Raw genomic sequence first — 13330 nt, 5'->3', positions numbered from 1 at the left:
TCGTATTTGCATTTTCAAAGAGGCAACAAGTTTTTGTGTGTCAACATCTCAGGGGATCTATCATTTGCCTAATACATTGGTGTAATCATGAAGAAGGCACACCAGGGACTATATTTCATTTGAAGTTTGATAAGATTTGGTATATCAAAGACTCAACAAATTTATACAGATATACCATGGAGATGTCAGGCACAGTGTTTCATGTGTAATTTCTCCAAATCCAGTCTGAGTGAAACTGTTTAACTATAATAGGCTCTTCTGTATGCATTATTATTTCTTGTGTAAGCAATTTTTCCTTACTCTTCCACAAACAATCAAATAAATTTTATACAGGTGCAACAATGTTAGCACATTATACAACACACCATAGCGGGCTGGTGGTGCAGTGGTATCCCCATCGAGCTTCGGAGTAAATGGCCCTGGGTTTGAATCCAGCAGATTCCTTGCACCCTTTTCATCCATGCTGGGTTGAGCATCGAGCTAGCAGCTCAGCATTAAAACAAAACAGATAAATTCTAAAGAAATGGCAAGGTTGTCGCCAGAAGGCGCTGAGAGCAACAACAACAATGCACACCAGAAAAATATACGGGAGCAGAATTAGTACCTAGCTCTGCTCACGCCACGCAGACTGGGCTTTTGCGTGTCAGTATTCTGTCACGCAATTTGCACGCCACGATCTTCCACGCGCCGTGACTGCGCTAACTCCCGCCCTCGAGCTCCACGTTCGCGCACCGGTCACCGTGACACGCGGCAGGGGTGGGTGGGGGCGCATGCGCGTGGCGCCGGCCGTGCGCGGGGTGCTTCGGGAGTTCCCGCAGATGCAGGAAGAGAGAAGAAACGAAGGGAGCTGCAAAATGTTGTGTGTCAGAACCGCCCTGGTCGTCGTTTTCCTCACCTTCCTTAGGCTGCCTGGCTCGACCAGCAAAGGTAAAGGGTGGGGGACTCGCCGGGAAATGTAGTCTGCACCGAGTGCTGGTGGTTCCAGTCGAGTTACTGGTCCGAGGTCTTGGTGTGCATTTCCCTAATTAATCACCTCATTCCCTCTCCTTCTCCCCCTCAACACCATCCTGGGTACACCTACCTTCCAACTTTCCGCTCTCTTCCTTTATACTGCGTGCTCAGCTGTACTGGTATCCGTGAGAAACTTGCTGCGTTGCCTGTAGCCGTGCCTGTTGATATCCAAGTTTGTCACTCGACTCCCTCTTCTTTTCTGTCCTTTACATATAGGAACCTTCCTTTGTACCAGTGAAATGTAAACAGTTGTTTGCTATTCAGCGCTATCATCTTGCTCCCTGCTCAATAAAATCATTCTATAATCTTGGCGTCATTTCCCTATATGCAGTATTCCAGCTATATTTTCACATAGAAAGTTATAAAATTGTAATAAAACAGAAAACGTTGAAAACATTCAACGACAACATGTCAGAAAATATTGTGAAAAGAGAAACAGAGTTAACATTTCATATGGGGGACTCGGAAACATTTTTAATTTATGACTAAATTACAGAGAAGGTTGTGGGATTGATGGGTAAAACAAAAAGGAATATTTGTGAGACTGGATTAATGGGGTACTGTCCCGTTTTATCAATTGTGGGCAAGTGAACCTAATGAGGGTCACCAGGTGGGAAAAAAAACAGATGGTAAGCCACAACAGCATGTTAGTGCAAAGGGTTTTGTTCAGTGGCAGGCAAAAAAAAACAAAAGCTGCCCAGTTGTGAAGAAAAGGAGTATTTGCAAATAGACAAATGAAAACAAATATGTACAAAAATTTACAAATGTACAGAGGCTTTCTCCACAACACACTTTGTCATTAACTTTCCAATGTAACTATTCACCAACCGTCATATCCAACCTTCACACCCCTCAGTAAAGCCAAACTGAGGGTTTAAATCTGCCTGTGTAAGGTATAGTGCACCTGCTCTCATTAACTCAGGCTCGGTTAACATATGAGGAACGTTTGACCGCTCTTGGACTGTATTCCTTGGAGTTTAGAAGAATGAGGGGAGACCTCATAGAAACATTTTGAATGTTAAAAGGCATAGACAGAGTGGATGTGGCAAAGTTGTTTCCCATGATGGGGAAGTCTAGTACGAGAGGGCATGACTTCAGGATTGAAGGGCGCCCTTTCAGAACAGAAATGAGAAGAAATTTTTTTAGTCAGAGGGTGGTGAATCTATGGAATTTGTTGCCACGGGCAGCAGTGGAGGCCAAGTCATTGGGCGTATTTAAGGCAGAGATTGATAGGTATCTGAGTAGCCAGGGCATCAAAGGTTATGGTGAAAAGGCGGGGCAGTGGGACTAAATAGGATAAAATGGATCAGCTCATGATAAAATGGTGGAGCAGACTCGATGGGCCGAATGGCCTACTTCTCCTTTGTCTTATGGTCTTATTATTTTAGGATGCCCCAAACTGTCCCTCCGGACTTTTGGGGCCGTTCTGCTGCATACAAACCGACATAACAGGGTGGGTGGAATGCTTGCATCTAGAATCCTTATTTTTATGTTATAAGCCAGTAGAGCACATTAACTGAAGGGATTGTTTTGATTAGCCAGGCTAGCGATTGTTCTACTGTTGAGGTGTGTAGATGGTTAACTCCCAAGAAGAGCAGAATGGGAGGGCAAAGTGTGTGAACTACTAGGGAGACTAGATGAGGGACGGAACGAGGAGGAGTGACTAACCGGACAAAGGGAGAAAGGTTAGTAGGAGAATTAGCATTGCCAACATTCTTTGTCACAGGTATAAAGAATGTGATTATTCAGGTATAATCTCACTTGGACCTTCAATCATGTCTGTTTTACAGATTTGTGTGCCTTACACCTTGCAAATAGTAGGGCTATGGAATATGCCTAGCAGGTCAGGCAATACTAACACAGAAAACTGAAAGAAATTCAGAGTCTGGAAAGCTGCATATAGAAGGAGATGTTGGAATCATGCAGCATAGAAATGAGTCCTTTGCCCCATCTCATCTATGACAACCATCAAGTACCCATTAATATCAATCTAATTTACCTACTCTTAATCTTCCATATTTTAACAGTTAAATTCAAGTGCTTTTCTAGCTAATTAAAGAAAAAATATTGCGGGAGTCTCAGCCTCCGGTCTCGTCGGTAGTGCATTCCAAATTCCAATTGCCCTCTAGGTGAAAGACTTGCTCTCCATATCGCCTCTAAATCTATTCCTCCTAAACTTGTACCTTCTGATTATAGAGAGCTCTATTGTGGGAAAAGTTTATTATTGTCTGCCCTTTCCATGCTCCTCATAATTTTGTATACCTCTCTTAAGGCCTTTATTTACCACTCCTTCCCCTGCCTTCTCCACTGCAACGAAAGCTCATCCAGTCTCACTTAACTGAGACAGTCCATCCCAGGCCATGCCTTTGTGAATTTCCACTGCATCCTTTCCAGAGCAATCACATCCTTTCTGTACCAAACCAACTGAAACTGCACATTGTGATCAGATGTGGTCTCATTAATATTTTATTAAGAATTACTATAACTTCCCTGCTCTTATATCTTGCAGCTTGGTTAACGAAGGCTTGTATGTACCTGGTCAGGCCCTGGTATCATTTTTATGTCTTTCAAGATTTCCAGCACCTCTTCTACTGCAATGTGGGCTATTCCCAAAAGACCTCCATTTACTCTTCCTAGTTCCAAAGTCTTCATGTCTTCCTCCATTGTACTTGTAAAAACAAAGGAGAAACTTGTATTAAGGACCTTGCCCATCTTTTGAGGCTCCATGCAAAGATGTCCCATTGGTCATTGAGCGTCCCTATTCTCTCTTTTTCCCTTAATTGTACTTATAAGTCTCAGAATCAGGTTTATTATCACTGACATAAGTCATGAGATTTGTCGTTTTGTGGCAGCAGTGCAGGCATATCACTCAGGCAAGAGTGAGTGTCCATGAGTTACAGTAAAATAAATACCACAAAGATGTGATGGTGGAGAGGGAGAAACTTTGTAAAATGTTGAGTAGAAGTTTTCAGGCTCTGACTCTCCTTGCTGGTGGTAGTAGAGAGAAGAGTGCGTGTCCCAGATGGTGAGCGTTGTTCATGATGGATGCTGCTTTCTTGTGAGGCATCATTTTTTTGAAGATGTCTTTGATGATGTGAAGCTTGTGCCTATAATGGAGTTAGTTGAGTCTACAATCCTCTGAATCCTATTATGATACTGTGTATTGATGTCTCCATATCAGACAGTGATGCAACCAGTCTGAATTCTCTGCATAGTACATCTGTAGAAATTTACTGGTGTCTTTGGTGAAATAGCAAATCTCCTCAAACTCCTAATGAAGTACAGATGCTGGTGTTCCTTTAACAGGAGCATTTAGACCTTAAGCTCTCACCTTTAAAGGTTTCCCACTTGCCTGTGGTCCCTTTGCCCACTACAGCCTACTGCAATCAACTTTAGAAAACTCCTGTTTCAAACTGTCAGAATTTGCCTTGGCCCAGTTTGGACCTTGAACCTGTTGAATCAGTTTTGTCTCTTTCCATAACGAGTTCAAAATTAATTTGACTATGGTTACTGTCATCTCAGTCACCTGCCCCACCTTATTACCCTATCTCTCTCTCTCATAGGTTGTTCTATATACTGCTTAAGGAAACTCTCTGGAATGCACTTAACAAGATGGGAGTCCTAGTCTATGACAATCCTGTTATTCTTGCAACTCTTCACAATCTCCTTGCCTGTTTGTTTTTCTAATTCCAGTTGATTATTTGGGGCCCATCATACAACCCTAACAATGTGATCATTCCTTATACCTCAGCTCCACTTGTAAAACCTTTAGTATTTTCAGATGATCCTTCAATAATTTTACCTCTGACTAATGCTGTAATATTTCCCTTAATCAACCATGAAACTTCTCAAAGCACCTATACTCTGGAACATTATGCTGCCAGTCCTATCCCTCCCTTAACCATGTTTGGTTACGCTATCTTAGTCCCAGGTAGCTATCCATGCCCTGAGTTCATCTGCCTTATCTGTCAGACCTCTTGCATGAAATAACTATATTTTAATAGTTGCATTAAGGTAGTTGCTCAAATGTATATTTGTTCACTTCTGCAGGAAATCACAAATCTTCTAGATTGGGGTGGGATGGAGATTTAAATTTGATTGCTCAGGTTGCTCCTGTGAACTTAACATGGATTTTCTACCGGCAGTCTCCTGATCTGCATTTGGTTTCACCAGTCTAAAAGTGACTACACTGAATACGTAGTGCAGTAGATTGGGAAAAGTCCATGTGATTCCTTGCTTCACCTGGAAAGGCTAAGTCCATGAATGGTGGGAAAAGGCGAATTGTGTGGTGTTACATCTCCTGCAGTTACAAGGAAAAGTACCTTAAAGACAGAATGATTTTAAAATATTGGAAAGTTTTTGACAAGAACAGGCCATTTGGCCCTACAAAGCTTGCCAAATTCCTATTCACATTGTGTGTAAAAATAACTATCGAGTTTCAGTTTGGAAGTCTCTAAGGTACTACTCTCAACTACACTGCACAACTAGGTAGTTTGTTCCATGTGTCCACAACTCGCTGTGTAAAGAAATGTTCCCTGATGTTAATATGAATTCTCTCTAACTGTTCTCTACCTATGGTCCCATGTTCTCATTGATGGATTAATTTTGAAGTAGCAGCTGGAATCCACCTTACTTATAACCATAATGATTTTGAACAGTTCTATCATGTCTCCTCTCTTTCTACATCTACTTATTTCAATCTTTTTTCATAGTTCCTTCCCTGCAGACCTGAAATGAGTCTCGTCACCCTTCTCTGAACTTGCTCCAGTGCCTTCACATGCCTCACAAAAATATGGAGGCCAAAACTGTACACAGTACTCAAGGTGTGGTCTCACAAGTGCTTTATACAGCTTAAGGAGAATGTCTCTTGACTTGAACTCCTCTGAGCGCATTATATAGCCCAACATTCTATTCGCCGCCTTAATCGCTTCTGTGCATTGTCTAGACGTTGATAGTGATGAGTTTACTAGGATGCCTAGACATCCCATAGTATATTTATATATAATATTTCTACTGGTGTGTAATATTTTACTCTCATTAAGTTTCATCTGCCATTTATCTGCCCACATCTGGATTTTGTTTAGATCTAACTGTATTGATTCTGCTGTTGAAATGTTATCAGCCCATCCCCATAATTTTGTGTCATCTGCAAACCTTATTCGTTTATTTGTTATGTGTTTATCCAAATCATTAATGTAAATTAATAACAGTGGCAGCTCCAAAGCCAATCCCTGTGAAACCCCACTTTTAACATCTTGGTGTGAAAAAAATCCTCTCACCATAACTCGTTTTCTGTTTTTGAGCCAATTCTGCACCCATTTGCACACCTTACCCTGAATCCCTACCTCCTGTAATTTGATTGTTATTCTCTCGTGGGGTACCTTGTCAAAAGCCTTCTGAAAGTCAAAGTAAATTATATCAACTGCTCTATTGTGATCATAAATTTTAGTTGCCTCTTCATAGAACTCCATCATATTAGTAAGACATGATTTCCCTTCTGAACCCATTTTGGCTTTCTGCTGACATTCCTGTCCTTATCCGCTGCTTTTCCATTTCATTCTTTATTATTGTTTCCATTATCTTACCTAGGATACACATTAAGCTTACTGGTTTAGAGTTACCAGGGACTGTATGGTCACCTTTCTTGAATACCAGGACAGCATTAGTCCGTTTCCAATCCTTAGGGATTTCACCAGTCTTCACTGACTTTTGAAAAATACATGTCAGAGATTCGTATATATAATCACAGACCTTGTTACATACCCTTGGATATATGCTGTCTGGCCCTGGAGGTTTATTAACTTTAAGACTTTTCAGCTGAAACAGGACCTCACTTCTTAAGATCTCTACCACTTAAAGCAACCTTATTTTTCTCCACACTTACTGGCATATTGCTAACATCTTTGCAGGTGAGTACTTTAGCAAAATATGAGTTGAGAGTATCTGCTGTATTTTATATCTTTTACGTTTGTTGTAATTTGTGCATAGTAATCCCAATTTCACCATTTCTCCGTACAAGTGGAGTAAGACTTCTTTACTCCTGTATCCAAATCCTAAAAGTGGCACATTGAGCTACTAACTACCAGCTCTACTTGTCCTGATCTTTATAAATTTGTAACCACATCCTGTGGAATTTTTATGTTGTTCCATTAACTGTATTTTCGTGGTTGCTCTGGTTACCTTCCACATTCAGGGATCTTCTGGTTGACAAATGTGATTGGTAGGTGGGAAGCCTTCAAAGGGGAAACTTTGAGAGTGCAGAATTTGTATGTTCCTGTCAGGATTAAAGGCAAATTGAATAGGAATAAGAAACCTTGGTTCTCAAGGGATATTGCAACTCTGATAAAGAAGAAGAGGGAGTTGTGTGAAATGTATAGGAAACAGGGGGTAAATCAGGTGCTTGAGGAGTATAAGAAGTGCAAGAAAATACTTAAGAAAGAAATCAAGAGGGCTAAAAGAAGACATGAGGTTGCCTTGGCAGTCAAAGTGAAGGATAATCTAAAGAGCTTTTACAAGTATATTAAGAGCAAAAGGATTGTAAGGGATAAAATTGGTCCTGTTGAAGATCAGAGTGGTCGGCTTTGTGTGGAACCAAAGGAAATGGGGGAGATCTTAAATAGGTTTTTTGCGTCTGTATTTACTAAGGAAGCTGGCATGAAATCTATGGAATTGAGGGAATCAAGTAGTGAGACCATGGAAACTGTACAGATTGAAAAGGAGGAGGTGCTTGCTGTCTTGAGGAAAATTAAAGTGGATAAATCCCCGGGACCTGACAGAGTGTTCCCTCGGACCTTGAAGGAGACTAGTGTTGAAATTGCGGGGGCCCTGGCAGAAATATTTAAAATGTCGCTGTCTACGGGTGGAGTGCCGGAGGATTGGAGAGTGGCTCATGTTGTTCCATTGTTTAAAAAAGGATCGAAAAGTAATCCGGGAAATTATAGGCCGGTGAGTTTAATGTCAGTAGTAGGTAAGTTATTGGAGGGAGTACTAAGAGACAGAATCTACAAGCATTTGGATAGACAGGGGCTTATTAGGGAGAGTCAACATGGCTTTGTGCGTGGTAGGTTATGTTTGACCAATCTGTTGGAGTTTTTCGAGGAGGTTACCAGGAAAGTGGATGAAGGGAAGGCAGTGGATATTGTCTGCATAGACTTCAGTAAGGCCTTTGACAAGGTCCTGCATGGGAGGTTAGTTAAGAAAATTCAGTCGCTAGGTATACATGGAGAGGTGGTAAATTGGATTAGACATTGGCTCGATGGAAGAAGCCAGAGAATGGTGGTAGAGAATTGCTTCTCTGAGTGGAGGCCTGTGACTAGTGGTGTGCCACAGGGATCAGTGCTGGGTCCATTGTTATTTGTCATCTATATCAATGATCTGGATGATAATGTGGTAAATTGGATCAGCAAGTTTGCTGATGATACAAAGATTGGAGGTGTAGTAGACAGTGAGGAAGGTTTTCAGAGCCTGCAGAGGGACTTGGACCAGCTGGAAAAATGGGCTGAAAAATGGCAGATGGAGTTTAATACTGACAAGTGTGAGGTATTGCACGTTGGAAGGACAAACCAACGTAGAACATACGGGGTTAATGGTAAGGCACTGAGGAGTGCAGTGGAACAGAGGGATCTGGGAATACAGATACAAAATTCCCTAAAAGTGTCGTCACAGGTAGATAGGGTCGTAAAGAGAGCTTTTGGTACATTGGCCTTTATTAATCAAAGTATTGAGTATAAGAGCTGGAATGTTATGATGAGGTTGTATAAGGCATTGGTGAGGCCGAATCTGGAGTATTGTGTTCAGTTTTGGTCACCAAATTACAGGAAGGATATAAATAAGGTTGAAAGAGTGCAGAGAAGGTTTACAAGGATGTTGCCGGGACTTGAGAAACTCAGTTACAGAGAAAGGTTGAATAGGTTAGGACTTTATTCCCTGGAGCGTAGAAGAATGAGGGGAGATTTGATAGAGGTATATAAAAATATGATGGGTATAGATAGAGTGAATGCAAGCAGGCTTTTTCCACTGAGGCAAGGGGAGAAAAAAACCAGAGGACATGGGTTAAGGGTGAGGGGGGAAAAGTTTAAAGGGAACATTAGAGGGGGGCTTCTTCACACAGAGAGTGGTGGGAGTATGGAATGAGCTGCCAGACGAGGTGGTAAATGCGGGTTCTTTTTTAACATTTAAGAATAAATTGGACAGATACATGGATGGGAGGTGTATAGAAGGATATGGTCCGTGTGCAGGTCAGTGGGACTAGGCAGAAAATGGTTCGGCACAGCCAAGAAGGGCCAAAGGGCCTGTTTCTGTGCTGTAGTTTCTATGGTTCTATGGTTTCTATGGACAGTTTGATTGGTAATTGTAAGTGGTGTGTTGGTGAAAGGTGGGATTTGATGGGAATCTGGAGAGGATAGGTTGCAGGAAAAATACCTAAGGAATTGGAGTGGCAAAGACTGAATGGGCCAAAGTGGTTTCTTGCTATGGTATAAGGAATTATCATACTTGCCTTCTGGTTTCTTGTTGCACTTCCATATTGCTTTTCAAAGACCTGAGCACATTGTCCCTGTGAACATTAATAGCATTCAGACTTTGACCTTGTGAATCATTAATTGCTACCATTTAAACAAGTACTTTCTCATTTATGAGTCATATCTTTAATCCTTTCATAATTTTCAAAAAAAAATGTTCCTGCATTAGCTAATGAGCTTTTATATGTTTCATGCAGATTGCTCAGATTTCACAGTTAGATCTTGTGAAGAATGCTTGGAAAATACTGATGTAAGTATAATGTAACCATAATTAATTGGAGATTACTAAAACTACAATTTCCAAGTCATTTACTTGCCTGCCTAATTAACTCCTTTTATGTGGAATTGAACATTATTATTATTATTAGTATTGGTTTATTATTGTCACATGTACTGACAATGACAATTGAAAAGCTTTTGTATTGCGTGTCATCCAGACAGATTATACCATTCATCAGGGTAATAAAAGGAAAACAACACAGAATGTAGTGTTGTAGTTACAGAGAAAGTGTAGTATATGAAGACATAAAGTGCAAGGATCAAGGTAATGGGATATAGAACAACCTCCAAACAAAGCTCTTTGCACAAATTCAGCTTGGTGACACTGATAACTTTGTTTATCTGACTTCAGGGTACCAAAGCTACAACACTTCCCAGAGACTCACTGTACATGTGACTATACTTCAATCAGTTCATTTCAATTTTGAAAATTATTCCCAAGACTTTACAAATACCTGCCACAACTGCTTTGGTATTAACTGGCAAATATTTAGTATCATAAGTTGGCAATTTTAAATGTTATATTGACTTTCTTGTTGTATTTTGAGATTTTAATTTTTTTCAACTGAGTTAAACTTGCTATTTCATTGTTTATAAAAACTGACTTCTGCAAATGTCCTTTGTATCAAACTAATACATCTCTATCAGTACTGTAGTCATTTTGGAAAATCAAATCCCTTTTAATCACAGTGCTGCTGAACTCACTAAATTTGTCAAATATCTTTCCAGTTACTTTGATAGTGGGGTTAACAAATTTTAACTTTTTTCCTACAATGATTTTCATTGGGTGCAGTTATTTCATTATCTTTATGTACAGACATGAAATGTTATCACCTGATAAGATAAAATGTCTATGAAAAATGTTTAAACATGTTTTTTGAAACCCCCTTATTTATGTAGTACATTTTTTATGAAGTTAGATGTTATTTCTTTAGGATTTGGGAAATAAGTGATTGCCTTTAAGACACACAGGAAAAGTAAATTCTGTCATTGACTGATACATCTTCCTGCTGATAGATTTGAAACTTGCAGTCATATTTTTATTATCTTAAATAGTTTTAGTGATTAAAATGAAACTAAAATTCCTGTCAATATAAATGGATTGAGATATTTTGGGACTGTGAACTATTAATATAATACAAACATTTCCTTTAAAATCTTAAAAATATAGAGATGTTTAATGTTTTTAAATAGAAGTCATCCATGAAAGAGCTTAAGTTTGTTCCATTATATTATACAGGACTTAAGGCAAATTAGAACAGATACTCAGGCAAATATTCTTTTAAAACTCAATTTTTTGAAGTATTACAGTAGGCTTATCCACTCTATATAAATTCTCTGAGCTGTACATTCCTGTAAGTCTTTCATGCACTGTTAATTCTTCCATGCACCTAATTTTCATTGTGTCAGTGTTGGCATCTATTCAGGTGTCTAAATCTGTGTTCTGAAATTGCTTTTCTATAATTCTCTTTCTTTATATTTCTCAGTTATTTATGGTGCACCCTAAAACCAGTTTCTTTGACTTAAGTTTTTATTATCATAGCTAATATTACCCTATCAAATTGTGTTTGGTACTGTCTGTTGGGGCATTTTACTGTTTTAAGAGTTCAGTATATGTTAGTGGTTTTTGTAGATCATATACTAGCATAGAACTTGTATACTTTAAACCAAAGTTTCCATTGAGCTACAGACTGTATGTCTCAAGTTTCTAGTATAGGTAAATCCCGCATTATGGTGTTTTGGGTAATGTAAATTTACTCACATGTAATTTGCGTAGGGAGATAAAGTAAATAAATTAGTACCAAATTTATTTTCTTTCAATGCAGAGATCATTTGTACAACAGCCCTTTCATTTCCGAACTTCAAAGTACCATGAAATCTTAAACAACAAAAGTAGCAAATGAATAAATGTACTTTAATTAGAAATATACTTGAAAAATACAAACGAGAGAATAGTTTGAGCTTTTACAATGAACTGATTATTTGGGTGATGCATTACAGTTTGGACATGTATGAGCTGGAATATATGTTTTAATTTGTAAATAAGTGTTTTATATGAAATAAAGCACTTTAGTAAATCAGAACCATAGGTAGTTCTGGACAGTTTGAATGAAATTTTTCATCTTAGAAATCTTTGCATCATTAGTATAGCAACAATTTATGTTTGGGATTCCAAATGAACAGGCAATGCGTGATAAACATATTGAAAACTGAATTGGCATATGATATTTTAAAACTAATATGAATTTGGTTCAGGTGGGGTTTAAGTTATAGAGTGGTATTTTGCATATAAATGTACGCCTTTGGCTCACTCAACTCTCAGTTGTCTAGGGGGAGCAGCCGTTGGCCCCGCCAAACTGGGTAAACAAATTTGTGTGGATGCTGTGTAATGTGCCCCAGTACAAACCCACAATGCAAAATATCAGACTGTACACCATAGGCGATTTAAATGATTACACTGTATAATTCTTACTTTGACTATGAGACTGATAGAGAAATAAAGCATAAAATAAAGGAGCCAATAATCTTATTAACATTCCAGTGCACAATCATTGGAGCTCACTGAATAGGGTCTTCTTTCCACCACTCGATCTCCTCTGAACTCCTCGACCCTTCGACCTGGGACCAGCAGCGGTGGTCTACCGGAGCGCTTCCTGCACATCCTTCCTCTTTGCCTCTGCTCGCCGAAAATCCCACGCACTCACTCCGGTTCCCACACATAGAGATAGAATAACATGACTTCCATTGGTTAGTTCCCCGTTATCTATAGTTATAACCCAAACATTCCAACTACAACGAAACATTACCTCATCAGTTAACATTACAGAGAAGCCATTTATTATTAGCATTTAACAGTTAACGTTACAATTAATATTACTGAGAACCTGACATTCTCCCCCCACCGAATTTAGTCATGCCCTCATGACGTTCAGGTAATTTTCCAACCCTTCCTGCAAAACGCAGAGCCCAATCCAAGCGCGGAAAACAATAACATAGCTCCCCAAAACAGTAGAGATCTCGCCCTGTTCCCCAGGCGCTACATAGGCCAACCTATCCGGGGGGGGGGGGGATTTCCTAATTCTCTGAGACCTCCATACTCCCTCTTCTAACTCTTCCGCCTCAGACACTATGGGGGACCCTTTGGGGCTACGTGGCGAACCCTCCTGCGAGCGGTCACTCAAGCCTCTCCGCACCCCTAAATCCCCTGTCTCTCACTCAGGCCCCACCTCCTCTCCTTCAACGTCCTGCAGTACCCCTAGCTGCCCACCAATAGCCCACCTAACCCAGTGGGAGAAGAGTCAGGACTCTCTTCCTCTATCACGGAGGAATCAGCGAACGGCAGCACGTACCACTCATCTGAATCATCATCCTCCGAATCAGTATCTGTCACGGGCTGGGCCCAGCCCAGTCTCATCCGGGGTGGGCTCTTCCATCACTTCATGTGTTCGCAGAGTCCTTGTACTAGGTGTAGCCTCTAGTCAGGCTCCCGATCTACCTGCACCTCTTGTCCCGGGGCAACA

The 13330-nt window shown here is 40.1% G+C and overlaps 1 protein-coding gene across 1 annotated transcript in view; it reads left to right on the top strand.

Moving 5' to 3' along the window:
- Positions 1-785: 785 nt before the first annotated feature.
- The window catches only part of LOC140195433 (pituitary tumor-transforming gene 1 protein-interacting protein-like), a 78879-nt gene continuing 66334 nt past the window's right edge, over positions 786-13330 (top strand). The window contains exons 1-2 of the mRNA XM_072253727.1: positions 786-927; positions 9728-9780. Coding sequence (XP_072109828.1) covers positions 819-927; positions 9728-9780 — 162 coding nt within the window. The 5' untranslated portion in view covers positions 786-818. The remainder of the gene's footprint in view (positions 928-9727; positions 9781-13330) is intronic.

This window comes from Mobula birostris, chromosome 3, assembly GCF_030028105.1.
Source record: "Mobula birostris isolate sMobBir1 chromosome 3, sMobBir1.hap1, whole genome shotgun sequence".
Classification (NCBI taxonomy): domain Eukaryota; kingdom Metazoa; phylum Chordata; class Chondrichthyes; order Myliobatiformes; family Myliobatidae; genus Mobula; species Mobula birostris.
The sequence above is the reverse complement of the archived record's forward strand: the minus strand, read 5'-3'. Positions and strand labels throughout refer to the sequence as shown.